Source organism: Hyposmocoma kahamanoa, unplaced genomic scaffold (genome assembly GCF_003589595.1).
Source record: "Hyposmocoma kahamanoa isolate Upper Pololo Valley unplaced genomic scaffold, ASM358959v1 94, whole genome shotgun sequence".
Lineage (NCBI taxonomy): Eukaryota > Metazoa > Arthropoda > Insecta > Lepidoptera > Cosmopterigidae > Hyposmocoma > Hyposmocoma kahamanoa.
The window spans coordinates 11,814,055-11,834,019 of NW_020654878.1; the positions used below are offsets into that span (position 1 = coordinate 11,814,055).

The following is a 19,965-nucleotide window of genomic DNA, read 5'->3' on the forward strand; positions in this document are numbered from 1 at the left end:
TCTCTCTCTCTCTCTCTCTCTCTCTCTCTCTCTCTCTCTCTCTCTCTCTCTCTGGAAATTGCGGGAAAACGGATTCATCCACTAATTTGCCACCCTGCAGGTGGAATATTTTTTTCAAATTTAAATGGGACCACCACTACTATTACCGTCTTTCCAACAAAAAAGAATCTTCAAAATCGGTCCACAAGTTATCGCGTAACATAAATGATTATACGAATTGAGAGCCTTCTTTTTTGAAGTCTGTTAAAAATATGTCATTGAAGTTAAATAAACTTTACTCACGTTAGCGTCCGCCGGTGGATCGAATTGCGCTATCCAGTCGACAGCGGGTATATCAAGCCCTCTAGCGGCCAGATCTGTGCAGAATAACGCCCTCTTCTCTGCGTTGTAGAAATTCGTTATTATGGATGTCCTGTCCGCTTGGCTCATTTTACCCTATAGTTAATATAATACTAGAGTATAATATAACTAAAAATCTAAATTTCATTAGTAAAAGTGTGATTTCCGTCAAACGCCATGTTAGAAAAGAACAAAAATTAAAATCACTAAGCTAGATACAGGCTGCAAGAGACGCACACAGGGGCCCGTCCATACATGGTAATGCTGAAAACTCAAATTACAAAATGTGGGTATTTAAATATACTATTATTATATTAAATATAATATTAGCGCAGTCGTAATAAAGTATCATATCACGTGTAAAAATATTGTCGCTAACGACTGTCAGTTGTGAAGTGCATTGGCTCAAAGTTTGCTCTTTACGCTAAATAATAATTATTCCGTAACGTACGTGAATTTATGTATCAGTACATAATGCACTTAAATCGATTTTAATATCGAACGTAAGAAATACACGTCTAAGGGTTGCACATAAACTCACTTACGTCCTCGCAAGTCTCACTCAACGTACCAAGCAAATGTTAAGTCTCCTAACATTATTAACTAATAAATTTACTTAAATTAATTAAATGTACTTAGTTTCTTTCACAAAGTTAACAGCCAATAATAATAAAAATCTCTGAAGTGCGCATAGATCTATTGCCGATTTGCACAATTTACTAATATACAAAGCTTTCCGTTTATAATAAAGTATGATTCAAAAATAGAACATTACGTATTTAGAAAAAGTATAATTTAAAAATTCTAACAACAAAACTCTCGCACTACTAACTTATTATAATAATTTTTAAATAATAATCATTTATTTAAGAAAACAAAGTACATGTACAAGCTACATTGATCTACAGCTATTCAAAAATTATTAGGATTGTACATACAATTTGTGAATTTCGATTGAAACCGTCGTATATATATATATATATATTTATTAGCCGTACATCAGATACCGATAAACTAACAATAAAAATGTTAGAAGACTTTAACATAAGGTATTGTAAGTCTCCTTATACTGGTACGCTTGGTCACTGACATAATGCATTTAAATCGATTTTAATATCAAACGTAAGAAATAAATATCTAATCTAAACCTATAACTAAACGTAATTTTAAAAAGGGCAAACTACGGCGATTAACAGTTTTTTGAGTCAGCTTAATTGGGATTCTATACTACCACACAATGATCCGGAATCAGCCACATACAAATTGTATGATATTCCTAAAGATTGCATGGCTAGGTATGTACCTTCGTCTTGCATGAGTCTTAATATATCTGCCTATCCAATTTGGTATACAAAACAATTAATTCGTTTAAATAATGAAAGCTCACGATAGATGGAAGAAATATAACAGTCCACTAGATTATGACGAGTTTTTCTCCTACGTAATAGAAGTAAAAAATAAAATAGATTGGACATAAACTCCGTACGTTACGAAATAATTATTATTTAGCGTAAAGAGCAAACTTTGGGCTGATGAACATCACAACTGACAGTAGTTAGCGACTCAGTATTTTTACGCGTGATGTGATACTTTATTACGACTACGCTAAAGTATGTATACATGTTTTAAAATACCCACATTTTAAAAATTGAGTTTTGAGCATTACCTTGTATGGGCGAGCCCCAGTACGTGACAGACATGCAAGCCTTTCATGTTGAGTCTAAAATCTATGGTCATGACAAACAAACTCAACAACAACTAATATTAAAAGTAAATGTTTTTTGTTAGTTATAGCTACTCAAGTACACTTATTTTACCAATGTCTCAGCAAACTTTGGCCGTCGTCGAATTTCTATCGACTTAATAAAATATATAGAGAAACGACTACTCTTTATTTTGGTCTCAGATTACAAAATATAGGCAGATGGAGCGCGCTGAACACGAAAGTGAATTCGCATTTGAAAGTTGCATTGTTTTTGCACGGCACGAGTGATTAGTTATTTTATGTTTAAAAATGCCATTTTGTCTCTTTAAATATTGTAAAAGCTGTTCCCAAAACAAAAAATAAGATGGAATATCTTTTCACAGGAAACTATTGATTATTTAACTGTTTTGTAATTTATTTACCCAATATTTTTTGAGATTCACTCGGAACACAAAACCTCGACATAAATCCGTGTGTGTTGCCAGTTTATATTGAAATAGGTTTCCTTAAAATTAGGTAAATATGCATGGGTGATAGGAACATAATATATACTTTTATATAGAAATTAAATAATGCATGCATATACATACAGGCTGCTCCATTCACAGCGGTCCAAAATTGTTTTTAGGTAACTCAGATTTACCTAAATTATTCTCAAAACAATGTCTAATAGCCATTACGTTACATACACAAAAGAAAATGTAGCCCGATAGATACACAGAACTTTAATTGTTGTGTGCACATGTCATAAACAGAATGATTTTGAAAGATAATGTGTCAATAAAATTAAAATAAAATATTATAATGTATTACATCAATTCACTGGTTCTAAAGAGTTTTATTGGGAACCAAACAATTTTTGTCTAATTAGAAGATGATTGTCAAAAAATAATGGAATAGTGTTTGATGGTGCGATTGCACTACATATCAAAATCAGAAACGAATGCTCGATGTATAGACGCGAAATACTAGTCTTATAAAAACGTGTACAAAATAAAGGTTATTAAGGATATTGTGTAACTGTGATTGTAATAACTATTTTGAATTATCAAAATTTTTCATTTTAAAATATCTTAATAAAATATTTATTCCTTTGTGTGACGTAAATCAAATAATAACAATTAAATATTAACTTATATTGCACATAATTTGTTTGATATCCTAATATCACGTAAGTACAGTCAACAGCACATCAAGCTACACATTGCCGTATCTTCTCCCGTTGCACTGGAGGCGATTTTTGAACAAAAATGTGTAGTCTGATGCGCTGTCGTCCGTACCATATTGCAAAACAACATTTCCAGTTTGTAACATTAGTATTATAGAAAGCATCAGAAAAAATGCAGGAGTTTTTTCGCTGCATCTGGCAATCTTACACGCACACAAATGCGCATGTCCCTACAGCGCCCCTCCTAGTTGTCACGCACACAATAAATGAAAAGCGGCTTCACATCGTTAGTTGCGTATGCTCCATCTGCCTATGTTTTATAATCTGAGATTTTGGTTATATTTTTGTTAACTTGCTAGACATATTGTTAAGTAGTGAATGTTATAAAATAAATGTTATTAAGTAAAATGGAAAATAGTTTACAGTTGTATATAGTTTACATAAAAATCAATAAGATGATGAATCTAATAAATTACTAGACATGGAAATTTGTATTCGGGTGCATTCGGAAATTCGGAAATTCGAAAATTGCCGAGACGTATTGAGAAAATTGTTGTGCTTAAGGATGTAATGTGTAAAAATATAATGTAAATAGTTTCTAACATGAATACAAAGAACTGATGCTTGAAAATAATTGCAGAATAATTGATGATGGAATTCAACAGATTTGCAGCTTGAAAAGAACACCATTACTTTCTGGTTCTGTGTTTTCTTTAATAATTTGTGCAGCCACCATAGTCTGTATTCTGTCTCGCATATGACATACCTAAAACATAACGATATTTGTTTTGTAAAATTAATAAACTCACTATCGTTTTAATTAGTAAGGCTTGTTAGAAGCAAACATGCAGTCTGCTTGAAGTCGTTATCCGAACCATCAACTGCATGAAGTTGATAATGACTTCACGCGTTAACTGCATGCAGACGAAACTGACCTCATGCAGCCGAGATCGACTGCATGAGGTTGATTACGACTTCACGCATTAACTGCAAACATGCAGTCAATCTGTTAGCAGCCTAAAGCACACAAATAAGTTGTATTTAAATATTTTTAAAGCAAATTAAATTATAAATAGGTATTTGAAGTAGAACATTACCCTTGTTTCAATCCGTCAACTGTGGCTTTCAGATCATCCTCATCAGTGTTCACTGAGTGCACACTTTCTCTCATGGCTGATTTTATCAGAGAATCAGTAGTTTCAGATTGTGTTGCACTGAACAACATTGTTTGTCTGTTTTCTGTAACATCACAATAATGTTAACACTTTCGGTGGAAATTGTTATATTGTTTGGTAAATAAATATTAAATGAAATCAACATCGTAATCAAGACATTATAATACGCATCTTTCCTTTCAAACCAGCGCCTTAGGGAACATAGGCATATGCTGAGCCAGCGCCATTTCACTAAAAATGTTTTATTTTTACTGTTGTATTCAATCTGTATTTGTGTCATACTAGTGAATAAAGTATTTATCTATCTGTTCCTTTTGTTTGTATAGTAAAAACATGGAAATCAACATCAAAATCAACACATTTTTATAATAAGCATCTTTTCTTTTGTATTTCTATTTACACTTTGTTTGAAGTTTTTCATAGCGTCGGTCATAGATGTTTGTCAAAAGTGCTAAAAGCTAGACTTACACTAGCAAAAGCCATGGGCTGCCAGTCTGAGGGGCCTCAAGTCTCGGCGGGTAAATTAGGTTTCTTGAGACTACAAATACTAATACATTAAGTCTATGAATGGCAAAGACCTTTGCAAAAAATAATACTGTGATGTGTACCACATTGTATTATTGCCAATGATTAGTTTCCACCAAAAAAAATTTTTTTTTCATACAATACCTACAATTTTCAAATAGTACTCACTAGGTAATCTACTAACAATCTGTTTCAAATCTTCTTCAAAGCCGTACTGAAATATTTTATCAGCTTCATCCAAAACAAGGCACTTGACATACTTGTACTCAAACTCCTTGGTTCTCATGTGATCAAACAGCCTTCCTGGAGTTGCAACCACTATATGGACTCCTGTAATATAAAAATACATTGTTTAATTCTCTATGACTTTTTTAAAATTAACCTATCCCACAGCTGAGCAAAGGTCTCCCCCAAAATCCTGCCAAATCCCCACTCCCCCAAAAATCGCGTTATATTTGTTTTTCAAACAAACCAAAGTTTCGGGCTCTTTACCCATAAAGATGGGACCTGTCCCATGGTCGCGGCTGTCCATGATCATTTAGATACAAAAAATAGTTTGCATTCCCAATTTGTAACAATCGGTAAAACCAAACAACTCAATAACAAGTTACATGTGAAATTGTGCAGTGTCATTGGTCTACCATGTAACTACGGCCACAGATGCTTTGTGCAAATACGGCTTAGTCCAAGTTGTCACCACTGGCTTTGTTCCCACTGGAGACAATGGGAAAAATATCCCATATGTTACCAGGTGGTGCCGAACGGAATAAAAAAATCTCAGTTGTTGCCAGTGATGATTTCTACTGGCGGCAAATTGTGAAAAAATCCCATACGTCACCAGGTTGGTGAGAAACGGGAAAAAAATCTGTTTGTACCGGATTCGTTTCCCTAGTTTTATTTTCCCTATGAGGGTAGAAAATCAAACAAAGAATTACGATAATTGAAATAATTATAATAAAAAAATAATAATTTACAACTCGATACCCCTGTATATTTGCCGGCGGTGGAAATTTCGTTGAGGGACTCTGCTGTTAGGTTGAGTGTTAGCTACAAGGTGTTCTGTGAATTAGTGCGTTTTTTGGCTAATTTTATTTTATAACCCCTGTTGACTTATTTTATAAGTCTATTTAAGTAGTTTATGAGTGTTGTTAATTGTATTGGTAAGTAAAAGCTTTATAACTTTGTTGTAAATGTCTGATCCTCCCGATCCGGGGGGAGGCGATGCTGAGGCACGTGCTCAGTCATCTCCTCGCCTGTTTTCGCAATCTCAGACTGAGGTAATGGAAGTAGATAAGATCATCCAAAGTAGGAAACGAGCCCCCACTGACGTGGAATCATCTAAACCTCCCAAAAAAAACAATACCTCACAGTCTGTTCCGTCCACCGAATTTACATTCATCAACCCAAAATTCTTAAACAACAAAAACAAATTCATGATACAAGATATCGCCCCATTCATTGTACGTGTGAGCAAAACAGTATCGGATCCCCCTTCCGGCACCGCATTACGCCCCATTAAATTTGGCCATTTTTTGTTTAGGAACAATGTTAAAAATATTGTCAGAGATGGTATCAAACGTGTTGGAAGAAACAGAATATCTCTTGAATTCAAAACTTTCAGTGATGACTAATGCTTTTCTTGACCACCCAGCTCTTTCTCCAGCCAAATATGAAGCGATTATCCCAAGTTACAGCATAACTAGAATGGGTATTGTCCGACAAGTTCCAGTTGAATGGACACTGGAGGAATTAGTTGAAGCAGTGGAAGTTCCAACTGGTAATGGCTCTATTGTTAAGGCACGAAGACTTAATAGGAAAACCCATGACAGTAATGGGTCACCTGTATGGATTCCCACCCAAACAGTGGTACTAACCTTCTCAGGTCAAAAACTTCCCTCCCATGTGTACTGTTTTTTTATCTCTCTGCCAGTGGAAACATATGTCCTTCCCACAATTTAGTGCAATAAGTGCTGCCGGTTTGGACACATCCAAACTCAACGCAGATCGGAGGCTCGCTGCTTTATTTGTGCACAAACTCATGAAGGCCTACATTGCACCAAGGAAACACCAACCTGTTTACACTGCTCTAGACGTCATAAAGCCACCGATCCCTCTTGCCCTGAGCAATAAAGACAAAAACAAATAAAACTGGTTATGTCCCAAGAAAATATCTCTTACACTGAAGCATCTGCCAGATTCACCCAAGTGCGAAGATCTTTTGCTGACTCAGCGAGGTCTAATTTAAATGAATATCAACCTACACCCACCACTCAATATACTTCTCCCTTTAATACATCTTCCCAACTCAGATCTCCCCAACACACCTCCTACCGCAAAACAGTAGCTATTCCCAGGCACCAACCCCTCCCAGCTTCTAGTCCAGGGTATAATCAACAAGTTCATAGAGACATAGTTATGTCTCCTAGTTCTCAACTAGGAAATGGATGTGCACTCCCAAATAACTCCTCAATGCCTAACGATAATTTGATTTCTCTTCTCCTCTCGACCATCATTACTCTCTTTGGGCGTTTTAGTGACGTCCCCCTACCGAACAACCTGAAATATCAACTGTCTCAGCTCATTCACCTCACCTGCTCCAATGGCTCCCATTCTTCAGTGGAACTGTCGAAGCAGCAGGAATAAAGAAAACGAAATTCAATTCCTGCTTGATAAATACTCTCCTGACGTTTTCACAGTCCAGGAGATGCGACGTAAACCAGGAGATCGAGTACGGTTTCCAGGTTTTCCGTGTCTCCGCGATGACAGGACAGACGGGCAAGGAGGCTCGGCACTCCTAGTGTCAAGAGCCGTAACCTTTTCAAAGATTTCCCTTCCCCCTCATAGCGAACACATTAATGCAGTTGCTGCCAAATTGCTAAAGATAACGTTTCTGTCGGTTTACATTCCTCACCCTAACCTTACATGCCTTGCAGAGTTTTCGAATATTGTCGCTTCCCTTAGTCCCCCGCTTATAATATTAGGGGATTTTATATACACCAAAAGTGTATATACACCACGCTTCCTGGGGCTCATATTACAATGACCATTTATCCTCTGCCTTCCTGGATATCTGCGACAACCATGGCCTCCGCCTTCTCAACGATGGCTCCCCGACGCGTAGAGTCTATCCGTCCCAAAATATTAAAAGTGCCATGGATCTCTCTCTGTGCTCCCCCTCACTTTCTTCCAAACTCATCTGGACAATTCTGCCGGTTACTCACGGCAGTGACCATTTTCCAATTGTTATTCTAGCTCCGGAGCACAGGGCGGACCGTTCGAACACCCAGAATATTCGTCGTGCTAAACTAAAATTTAACCTGTCAAAGGCCGACTGGTCAAAATATAGATGTGTTTTAGACCAGGAAACGCAACACCCACCTGTGGCTGATCTTGAAAACTTTCACTCAGTCTATGCTGATTTTAGAAATTGTCTGCTGTCATCAGCAGATAAATGCCTCCTCACCATTTTTTTTGTCCGTGCGGTGACGGATTAGAATACAATTCACCGCCCCTCTCTTCCCGTGGGTGTCGTAAGAGGCGACTAAGGGATATTGAGCAACCAGCTGCTCCACTGGTGGTAGGGCTTGAAAACCCGCCTGGTTAGTGACCACCGTGCGCATGATGGAAAACCCGCCAAGTGTTCGCTAGTCGGATGCGTTCCGGGTTCAGTCAGCGTACAACCAGAGCCCGAGGCAACGCTGCCGCGACATTTGTGGTCTGTGGAGGCTTCCGCCGAACCAGTGCCAGGACAACTGCATTGACCCGCCGGCCAGGGAGACCCCTAGAAACGGTTGTTCCGCTGGCCGCCCGCTGTACAGTACATGGGCCCAAGCGTGATTAACCAGCTCGTGAGGCTGCCTCACCATGCCGCGCATAATCTCGGTGTGGTTCGTCGTGCCGGTTGGTGACCGGGAGGTGGGGTCCCGGTGGCCATTCCCGGGGGGGTTCGGGGGCCCTTCCGTCCGGCGGATCAGCGCAACTTGTCTGTAGGCAAGTCTCTGGGGAAGCAGGCCCCGCGATTTGACCGCTTGTGTCGCGGCACTGTTTTCTCGCTTCACACCTCTTTTTCCCTCCAACATGTTAGCGCAAAGTACAAATTTCGGTCGTACAGCGGTGCACACCCCCACCACTAAAGCGCTCTTTAAGGTGGAGTTCACGAACATTCGAGGACTCCACAGTAACATCCACGCCGTCCACCAACATCTTGAGACGGCTCTACCAGAAATGCTGTCCTTACGGAGACGCAAATACTCTGCCCGGCTGACAGCAGCTACTTGAATTACCCTGGCTATATGCTTGAAGAGTCCTTCAAAGCGAAAGCTGGGGTCTGCTTGTTTATCCCGGCAGATGTTTGCTGTCGCGTCTGCGTCATTTGGAGGACCTCTCCTTCTCCATCCTTGGGGTACATGTTGACCTGGGCAGTCATTGCCGTGTCTACATGTGCCTCTACAGATCCCACCACGGCGACATGGAGACAACTCGTCTCATAGACCACCTTACTCGGGCGGCAGATGACGCGCAGGCGCAGTTTCCTACAGCGGAATTGGTGTTTTTAGGGGACTTCAATGCTCACCACGAGGTTAAGTTCCTCTAAAACTGACCATGCTGGAAGAACTGCCCACACATTCGCTCTCACACACGATTTAACCCAACTGGTAAACCAGCCCACCCGGATTCCAGATAGGGTTGGTGACGCACCCTCTTTGTTGGACCTTCTGCTGACGTCTCGCCCGGCTGGATATTGGGTGGAGGTCCAACCCCTCTGGGCACTTCGGATCACTGCTTGATATCCACTAAAGTGGCAACGTTACTGCCACCACCACCTACTGTGGCTAAACGCCGCATTTGGCATTATGCGTCGGCAGATTGGGACGGTATGCGGGACTATTTTGCATCCGTTTCCTGGCGGCAGCGCTGTTTTAGTGAGGTGGATCCAACAGCTAGCGCGACTGCCGTTGCTGATGAGATCTTAATCGGGATTGAATACTACATCCCGCATTCGGATCTCGTCAGTAAAGGGAGGCGCAACCGCTGGTTCAGCCGCGAGTATGCTGTGGCTGTTGAGAACAAACAGACTGCATACCGCGCTTGGATCAGGGGTCTAGCTTCAGACGATCCCAATACGACCTCACAAAACAGCCTACAATAATGCCACCAGGTCTTGCAAAAGAGCGTACATCAGAGCGGATGCTCAGCGCGTCCCACGAGTTGGCCAAGAACTCCTGACGCATCCCACTGGTAGTCGTAGCTACTGGCGTCTGGCCAGAGCCGTTGCGTCGAACTTCTGCCAGCCCTCGCTGCCCCCGCTGAGATATTCTGACGGCAATCTAGCCCACAAGCCGCAAGATAAAGCCGACCTCTTGGCAAATCTGTTTGCGGCTAATTCCTGTCTCGACGACTGTAACGCAAAGCCACCAACTCTACCTCACTGTGGCTACACGATGTCTGATATTCGTATCAGACAATGCGATGTGCGTACGCAGCTGCAGTCTCTCGACGTCCGGAAAGCTAGTGGTCCTGATGGTATCCCAGCGATTGTACTTAGGAACTGCGCAGCTGAGTTGACCCCCGTGCTAACGCGACTGTATCGTCTGTCGCTCTCTTCAAGTCGTGTGCCGGACTCTTGGAGAGAGGCTAATGTGCAACCAGTTCCCAAAAAAGGCGACCGATCAGACCCGCATAATTACCGTATAATTTACCGTAATAATTACCGTCCCATAGCCATTACTTCCATAATATGCAAGGTTTTAGAGCGGATACTTAACAAACAACTGACCCAATACCTAGAAGATCACTCCATAATTAATGATCGGCAGTATGGGTTTCGTCCGAAACGATCAACGGGTGACCTTCTAGCGTACTTATCGCATATTTGGGGTGAGGCTATAGACAAACGTGGCGAGTCGTTGGCTGTTAGCCTCGATATAGCCAAAGCGTTCGATCGGGTCTGGCACAAAGCTCTTCTCTCCAAGCTCCCGGCGTACGGTTTGCCAGCCCAGTTATGCAGCTGGATTGCCGATTTCCTTCGTGAGCGGAAAATTCGCGTCGTTTCTGACGGCATCATATCGAGGTTCGTGAATGTGAACGCCGGCGTACCGCAGGGATCCATCCTATCTCCCACGCTTTTCCTTCTGCATATCAATGATATGCTTCCACTTGGGAATATTCATTGTTATGCAGATGATAGCACTGTTCATGGGGGATATCACGGATTCCCCGCAGCTGGGTGCGCCGATACTGATAGAGAGCGATCTGATCTTGTCGTTGAGCTCAATAGGATATTGGACCTCATCTCTGCATGGGGGTCTAGTAATCTTGTTGAATTCAACGCCAAGAAAACACAGGTTTGCGCGTTAACAACAAAATTGTCGCCGTTCCTTCCCATGCCTTCTCTGATGAGCACAGCACTTTCACCTCAGAGCAGTTTTACCTTGCTCGGTATGGAAATCTGCTGTGATTTGAATCCAAGGAGCTACATCGAATCTGTGATTAAAATAGCATCACGGAAACTCGGAGTCCTGAACAAGGTGCGACGTTTTTTCACGCCGGACCAGTTATGCCTGCTGTACAAAACACAGGTCCGGTCTTGCGTTGAGTATTGTTCGCACTTGTGGGACGGCTCCGCCAAGTACCTACTCGATGCCTTGGATAAATTACAGCGTCGTGCTACTCGAATTATAGGCGACGAAGAGGTCTCATCACGCCTTGAACCTCTGCAACTGCGTAGAGATGTTGCATCGCTTAGCGCCTTTTACCGCATGTACCATGGTGAGTGCTCTGAAGAGCTGTTCAAAATCATCCCCCCTTCCCCGTTCCTGCTCAGAAGCACGCGTGCTGGCCTTCGTAGTCACCGTTTCACTACCTGCCGAATTCCATCGCGTACTAAAAGGTTCGGTGGCTCCTTTCTCTGCCGCACGGTTAACAAATGGAACTCCCTTCCGGCACATGTCTTCCCTCCCTCTTATAATATGGGGTCCTTCAAACGAGGCGTGAAGAGTATATTGTAGGCAGGAAGGGTGGAGGTGGCTAGTGCAGTGAGGATTTCATCGCTGCACTAGGTTCCTTCGCGTTTGGATACCACTTTCCACTTAACGTCAGGTGGAGTGGAGTCATTTGCCTGTCTATGCTGATTTTAGAAATTGTCTGCTGTCATCAGCAGATAAATGCCTCCCCACCAAAAATGTATTCAAGGGTAACTCCCCATCTCCACCTTGATGGGATTCGGAATGCACTGAAGTTTGCAAGGATAGGAAAACAGCAGAATGTGCATACGCACTAACAATGACTGAATCCCTGTTTATAAAATACCGTGCGGTTGCAGCAAAAGCTGTAAGAGTACTGAGTGAAAAAAAAAGAGTTGGGTGGCGTAGATTTTGTGAAACTCTCTCTCCAAGATCTCATTCTTCCTTGGTTTGAAGGAATGTCAGGAAATTTAGGGGCTCCATATCCTGTTCCGGTAATATGTCTACTAATGACACCTCAGAGTGGGTTGAACAATTTCAAAACAAACTGGCTCCTCTCTCAGTCCCCACGGAAGACGAGGTAACTCTGTCCACGTCCCCTACTCTAACTCCAACCTCAGTTTTTGACTCCCCATTCTCTCGGGAGGAACTCTCGACAGTGTTAAACGGTCTCAAGGATTCTGCCCCTGGAATTGATGGTATACCATACTCTTTTATCGTTAACAGCAGTGATTCAACCAAAGACTTATTCCTTAATATTCTTAATAACATCTTTCTGACGGGAGTTCCACCGGATGAATGGAAAGTCCAAATCATTATACCCATATTAAGACCAGGTAAACTTAGTAATGACCCTAATGGATATAGACCCATTGCTCTTTCCTGCACGCTAGCAAAAGTCTTAGAACATCTCATTAAAAATCGCCTTGAGTGGATAGTTGAAAGTAGGGGTTTACTAGCTAAAAGTCAATATGGTTTCCGGAAGGGCATGAGCACCATGGATAGCCTCAGTATTTTTTTGACAGACATTTGGATTGGCTTGTCTAAACGAGAACATGTAGTTGGAGTTTTTTTGGATGTATCATCAGCGTATGACAATGTATTGCTTCCAGTACTCAGGCAAAAGATGCTCAATCCGAATATACCTGTGAAGCTTATCAATATAATTTTAACCTCCTGTCTGCCCGTTCAATTCAAGTCACTGTTAACAACTCCCTTTTACCACCAAGAACTGTCTGGAGAGGCCTTCCACAGGGATCCGTTCTTAGTCCCTTGCTTTATAGCCTTTATACCCATTTTGCAACGTCCTCCAGTATGCTGACGACTTGGCCATATTAGACATATCGGATAACAACATCGAAAATATCTCAGCCCACCTCAATTCTGGTCTAAACTACCTCCATACCTGGCTAACCGACCACGGCCTTTCGCTGTCGGTCGGAAAAAGTAATGCAGTAGTTTTTTCCCGTGGAAGGAACACACCCCATATTATTATTAATTACGAGAACCAGTCTATCCCGTTAAAAAATCAAGACAGGTTTCTTGGAGTTGTGGTGGAGTCAAAAATGACAGGCGCCCATCACATCTCACATGTTGTTAAAAAATGTGAGAAAAATATTAATATCCTTCGGTCACTGTCGGGAACATGGTGGGGTGCTCACCCCCAATCTCAGAAGCTTTTATACAATGCTCTGATTCGTGCTCATCTAGATTACGGTTCCTTTTTACTAGAACCATGCCATAAATCCTCTTTAAAAGATCTAGACAAAGTACAATATAAATCTCTTCGAATTATAACAATTATAACACCAATGCACTACAGGTGGAATGTGCGGACCCCCCCTTATCTATCAGGAGACAACATTTAGCGGACAGATTTCTTTTTAAAATTATTCAAAATTCATCCCATCCTCTTATAAATTAACATAAATTAAATTATATCTCTTATAAATTAAATGTCAGATGAAGGATGTGTTGGTGCTGCTGTCTGGATACCCAAATTTAAAATTATCCTTCATTTTAAATGTACTCCCCTTTCTTCTGTTTTTACTGGGGAAGCCATTGCTATCTTAGAAGCTCTTCTCTATATTGAGTCTCATGAGCTAGACAAAACTGTCTAATTAACAGACTCGAAGAGTTGTCTCCAGGCAATTCTGTCCAATCCTTTCCGTAACAGATCGAACTTTCCCTGTGTCTTAAAAATTAGAAATGTGCTATACAGTTGCTTCAGTCAAGGAATTAGAGTCTCTTTGGCCTGGATCCCAGGTCATTCTGGTATAGTAGGTAACGAGACCGTTGACCTGATGGCAAAAGATGCCACTGAAATTGGATGTCCTACTTACTCTCAAGTATTCTCTCATGACTTGCCCTTACTGGCAACTCAAAAGATGATGTCCACATGGAAAGTCGAATGGAAAGAGAGCACCAAAGTGAAAGGAAAGCATTATGCGAACATTCAAAATGTCATCCTGAGTAAACCTTGGTTCTTTAAATTTAACAAAGCATCCAAATCTTGCACCTCCACCATAAGTAGATTAAGGCTCGGCCACTCGAGCACCCCAGTTCACTTAGCTAAAATTAGGGTAAGGGACAGCTCGCTTTGCGAGTGCGGGCTGGACGAAGGAACTCCGGATCACATTTTCTTCAATTGTAACAAGTACCCAGTCTCCTTGTACGATGTCCTTCCCTCAACCATTCTCAAACCCACAAATTTCAATACGATTTGAAGTCTTGTGGATACGTCTTGCATCAATGTCCTTTGTGATTATATAACCAGCAATAACATAAATTTATAAGTTGTTTGTCCTGCCTAACACACTTACCTACTAACATTTGTCTATATATATTGTTCTCCGTCCCTTTCAGGTAATTCAACAGCTCTGCAACTTTAAATAAGAAAGGGTTTTTTATATCACATTGTGCTCTCACAATACTCATTGAATAGCAGAGTCTACAGAAGCCAGTGTTGGGCGTTAATCAATTAAATTTCAATCAATAATTCAATCAGATTAAAAAATTAATTGCAATTGATTTTAATTGCTTCAATTGAATTGATTTTAATTGCAATTAAAATCAATTCCGCCCGGTTGGGGTCCCCGGTTGGGGCCCCGGTTGGGGCCCCGGTTGGGGGCCCCGGTTGGGGGGCCCGGTTGAGGGCCCGGTTGGGGTCCCGGTTGGGGGGCACAGTTGGGGCCCCCGGTTAGGGGCCCGGTTGGATGCCCGGTCCGGCCCGAGGCCCCGTCGGGGCCCGGTTGGAGGCCCGGTTAGGGGGCCCGGTTGGGGGCCCCGTCGGGGCCCGGTTGGAGGCCCGGTTGGGGGCCCCGTTTGGGGCCGGTTAGGGGCCCCGGTTGGGGGGCCCGGTTAGGGTCCAGTTTGGGGGCCAGTTAAGGGGCCTGATGGCTCCGAACCGGGCCCCCCAACCGAGCCACCCAACCTGGGCCCCCAACCGGGTCTCCTAACCTGGGGCCCCAACCTGGGCCCTAACCGGGGCCCCCCAACCGGGCATCCAACCGGGCCCCTAACCGGGGGCCCCAACTGTACCCCCCAACCGGGACCCCAACCGGGGCCCCAACCGGGCCCTCAACCGGGCCCCCCAACCGGGGCCCCCAACCGGGGCCCCAACCGGGGACCCCAACCGGGCGGAATTGATTTTAATTGCAATTAAAATCAATTCAATTGAAGCAATTAAAATCAATTGCAATTAATTTTTTAATCTGATTGAATTATTGATTGAAATTTAATTGATTAACGCCCAACACTGGCTTCTGTAGACTCTGCTATTCAATGAGTATTGTGAGAGCACAATGTGATATAAAAAACCCTTTCTTATTTAAAGTTGCAGAGCTGTTGAATTACCTGAAAGGGACGGAGAACAATATACAGCGTGTCCCAAAATTCAACGATAAGCGGGCGCTGGAGGGTGGACCTATGGACAGGCATATTAAATGGAAAAGTGATTGGGCCCTTTGAGTTACAAGGAAATTCTAGGGTTTTTAAGAGTTGTGGTAGACAGCAGTACTACTTAGGTGGCCGTTAAAATTAAAACATCAGAAATATCTGAAAAAATGTGGTGGTGGTGATTCAAAATATCATTAAGGGAGTAAATTTTCGAAGAATAACAATTTTTTTTATCGTAATTGAAAAAAAAATGAGATAGATTTTTTTTCTTATTTTTCCTCAAGTAGTTATGCGCAGGTCCACCCTCCAGCACCCGCTTATCGTTAAATTTTGGGACACGCTGTATATAGACAAATGTTAGTAGGTAAGTGTGTTAGGCAGGACAAACAACTTATAAATTTATGTTATTGCTGGTTATATAATCACAAAGGACATTGATGCAAGACGTATCCACAAGACTTCAAATCGTATTGAAATTTGTGGGTTTGAGAATAGTTGAGGGAAGGACATCGTACAAGGAGACTGGGTACTTGTTACAATTGAAGAAAATGTGATCCGGAGTTCCTTCGTCCAGCCCGTACTCGCAAAGCGAGCTGTCTCTTACCCTAATTTTAGCTAAGTGAACTGGGGTGCTCGAGTGGCCGAGCCTTAATCTACATATGGTGGAGGTGCAAGATTTGGATGCTTTGTTAAATTTAAAGAACCAAGGTTTACTCAGGATGACATTTTGAATGTTCGCATAATGCTTTCCTTTCACTTTGGTGCTCTCTTTCCATTCGACTTTCCATGTGGACATCATCTTTTGAGTTGCCAGTAAGGGCAAGTCATGAGAGAATACTTGAGAGTAAGTAGGACATCCAATTTCAGTGGCTTCTTTTGCCATCAGGTCAACGGTCTCGTTACCTACTATACCAGAATGACCTGGGATCCAGGCCAAAGAGACTCTAATTCCTTGACTGAAGCAACTGTATAGCACATTTGAAGATATTTGCCGGCGCAGAAGAAAGGCCACAGGACCAGCAGCAATCAGTAGCCATTCAGCGGAAATGCTTCGTCCTAATCCGGACGTTATCAAGCTCCAGGTGTATGAACCCGAAGGAAGCTCAGCAAAGGTAGCTTTCCAACCCGAAGGTCAAATCCCTAAAGCGGGAACTTTCACTTTCACAACTATTTAAGTACGTTTAATGTGATTGGGAAGAAGCAATAATCTTTGATTTACAATAACATTTTGCACACATCAAATTACCTTAAGGGCGCATTTATTCGACACGAATTTCATCGCGCTCACCCCGCGTTGCCGTCGCGCAGCGACCGCGTGCGTTTAACTGTCGTGGCAAAATACTAAGTATTTGTTTAGCTTTTACGTTTTAATTTATATGAGCGTTCCGGGCACACGGGCTAGTCTGGCTTGAATTTGGTCTACGCGGCGGCCCGCGGGGTAATTTTATTCAGAGGAATTTAAAAGTTGTTGCCTAGTAAATAGAATTCAAATTCGCCATTAATGTACATGAAGGCGTGGTAACTGGCCGTCGCGAGAAAACATTCTTCTCGTGTAACTGGGTACTAACTGTTTTTTATATCGTAAGCGCGGCCAAGCCGAACGTGGACTGGCTCTCAAGACGTTCTGACGCTGTCTCTCAGAACCCCGCGGGCGCCAGCGCCGGGTTCGATTTACCACGCCCTCCCCTCTCTGCGTCTCCGACATCATTCGATAATGCAACGCCATAGATTTAACCAACTTTATCTATGGTAAATAATGGTTTTAATGTTTTATAATCAATTATTATTTAAAAATAGGATATATTTGTTGTAGATAATATTTGTGTTCAATATTTAATAGTCCAATTTGAAAAACGATTTATTCTAAAATTAATTTAACAATGTCGTAACGTTTCATTACAAGTTATCGCCAGTCGTCCCATTTGTCATCCGTGGATACAAAGCCACTGGTGACAACTGGGAATAAGCCTTTACAAATTCCTGCATATAAGATATAACACATTTTTTTTAAATCTAAATAGTGTGTATATATTTTTTGTATATGCTATTTAGATCTGAAAAAACCGTTTCATTTATATATGATAACAATATTCAATAGAATTTTAAAAATCTATTACCCGTTGAAAGCTGAATACTCTGCTTCCTTCTGTTTTCTCCTCCTATAATCAAAGCCGATGTAATTCCTACATGGTGAGAGATGAGGTCTTGTAAGACTAAGTGAGACTGTGTCGCCAACTCTCTTGTTGGTGATATTATGATACAACATGTACCTGTAATTAAATATTAAAACAACTTAAAATTTAAATAGAAGACTATTATAACAAAATGAAAATTGTAATTATTCTATAAGATGTTATACAAGTGTATTTTAAACCTCTGAGCATTAGATCCTAATATAGTTACAGTACAAAAATAATGCACTATATCTACTAACATCAAATATTGAATTTATATAGGCAGATAAAGGAAACAAGTAAACGTTTAAATTTAATCTCAAAGCTATGTAAGGAGGTCACTTACCTAGGATTATGTTTTATCAGCTGACATTAAAACAGTAATATGAATAAACAGGCAAAATGAGAAGACAAGACAACGGTTCAAATCCCAATTAGTTTAATTTATAAGTTACATACATTTGGGAATGTTCAGCGACAATAACTCATACTAATGGGGAAGGAAAACATTGTGGCAAAATCAGCATGCCAAATTAATTCACAATTCTTATAAGAGACTCGTGCTTGATGGGTTGATGAAGATGATGAAAAAGACCAAAAAAGAGTTACACAAGTCATTAGAATAATTTACGTAATAATATAATAATAGACAAACACAAATTACACCCAAACTCACGAGAGAAATAAATGTAGGCCATACAAATATTTCTCCCGGCCCGGGAATCAAACCTGAGACCTCTGCATGGCAGTCCGGCATGGTAACCGTTCGGCCACTGAGGCAGTTTATAACATACATACATAAAACTATACTGCCACCATTAATTGAAAAGGCACACGTGACATTTAAAAAGACATTGTTATTATTATTTCCTTAATGACGGCAACCGGCTTCGACCGCGCTTCTGTGGCCGCCTCTGTGTGGCCTGAGCATAAGGTTAAGGCAGCAACAAAGTACTTATTATAGTACAGGGAAAACTGGAAGTTTCTGGAGCAAGTCTATGTCGAAAGATAAGCTGATGATGTGGATGTGATTTAATTATAGGAAAATATTTTAAATTATTAATATTGAAACTATTTAAGTACTATTTTTAATTGGAAATTTGTCCATTTTTAAGATATTTTTATATTTCTTAATAATTTTTTGATAGTGAATTGTATTTTCTAATATATTGATACTGTAATATTTGAATTGTATCAGCAATAAAGGTGCTATTATTAGTAAAGTACTTACTTTCGAACGATTTTTATGTATACTGCCGTGATGAGTAAATAAAGGCCCATCTGTCACTATTTATATTTTTTCCTAGGTGGATAAGGGTAACTTCATGTTACCATAAAAGAAAAGTTTTTATTTCTTTAAACATTATTTTCCCAGTTTTGAATCTTTCACAAGAGCCCTTTCAACAAATGGTGGCAGTATAAAACAAAACATGTTTAAATTAATCATAAGCTGGTATGGAATGACCTAATAAGCCAGTAATACCTCGCAAACCTTTATAATTTGTAACCACAGTTTCAATAACTGGAATTATAAACGCCAAAGTCTTTCCAGAGCCCGTTTTCGCAGTAGCCACCACATCACCGCCGTTTAAAGCTATCGGCAACACTTCTGCCTGTACATCAGTCATGTATTTAAAGCCGATCTCTTTGACTGCTCGTAGTGTTTCTTCAGACACCCCATTATCCTTGAGAGTTTTAAATTTTACTTTTTTACTTTCTTGCTTCATGTTCATTTAGAGGAAGACCACCTTTGACATGTTTTCTGATCGCAGATTTTTAATATTCGTGCAATGAAAGTTTAAAAATACAACGTAAAATGCTCCAAAAACTTTTGGAAAAAAATTACGAAAATGCAGCACTCTAGTTTCACATGCAAATTTTAATATTCATACACAATTTGAAATAAATTGATTAAAATATTATTTGAATCTTTGAAATAATTTTCCTTTGTAAATAAAAATTATATTAGAACTATTACAGAAAACCCACGCATTTAATTTTCACAACTTTGACATTATTT

The 19,965-nt window shown here is 40.8% G+C and overlaps 1 protein-coding gene across 1 annotated transcript in view; it reads right to left on the reverse strand.

The window, feature by feature from the left end:
• The window catches only part of LOC113238008 (ATP-dependent RNA helicase DDX18-like), a 20,298-nt gene extending 547 nt beyond the window's left edge, over nt 1–19,751 (reverse strand). Inside the window, exons 1-6 of the mRNA XM_026474724.1 lie at nt 19,429–19,751; nt 17,889–18,041; nt 5,081–5,242; nt 4,310–4,451; nt 3,816–3,978; nt 283–435 (exon numbers count right to left, since the gene is read on the reverse strand). Coding sequence (XP_026330509.1) covers nt 283–435; nt 3,816–3,978; nt 4,310–4,451; nt 5,081–5,242; nt 17,889–18,041; nt 19,429–19,678 — 1,023 coding nt within the window. The 5' untranslated portion in view covers nt 19,679–19,751. The remainder of the gene's footprint in view (nt 1–282; nt 436–3,815; nt 3,979–4,309; nt 4,452–5,080; nt 5,243–17,888; nt 18,042–19,428) is intronic.
• Between the last annotated feature and the right edge of the window lie 214 nt (nt 19,752–19,965).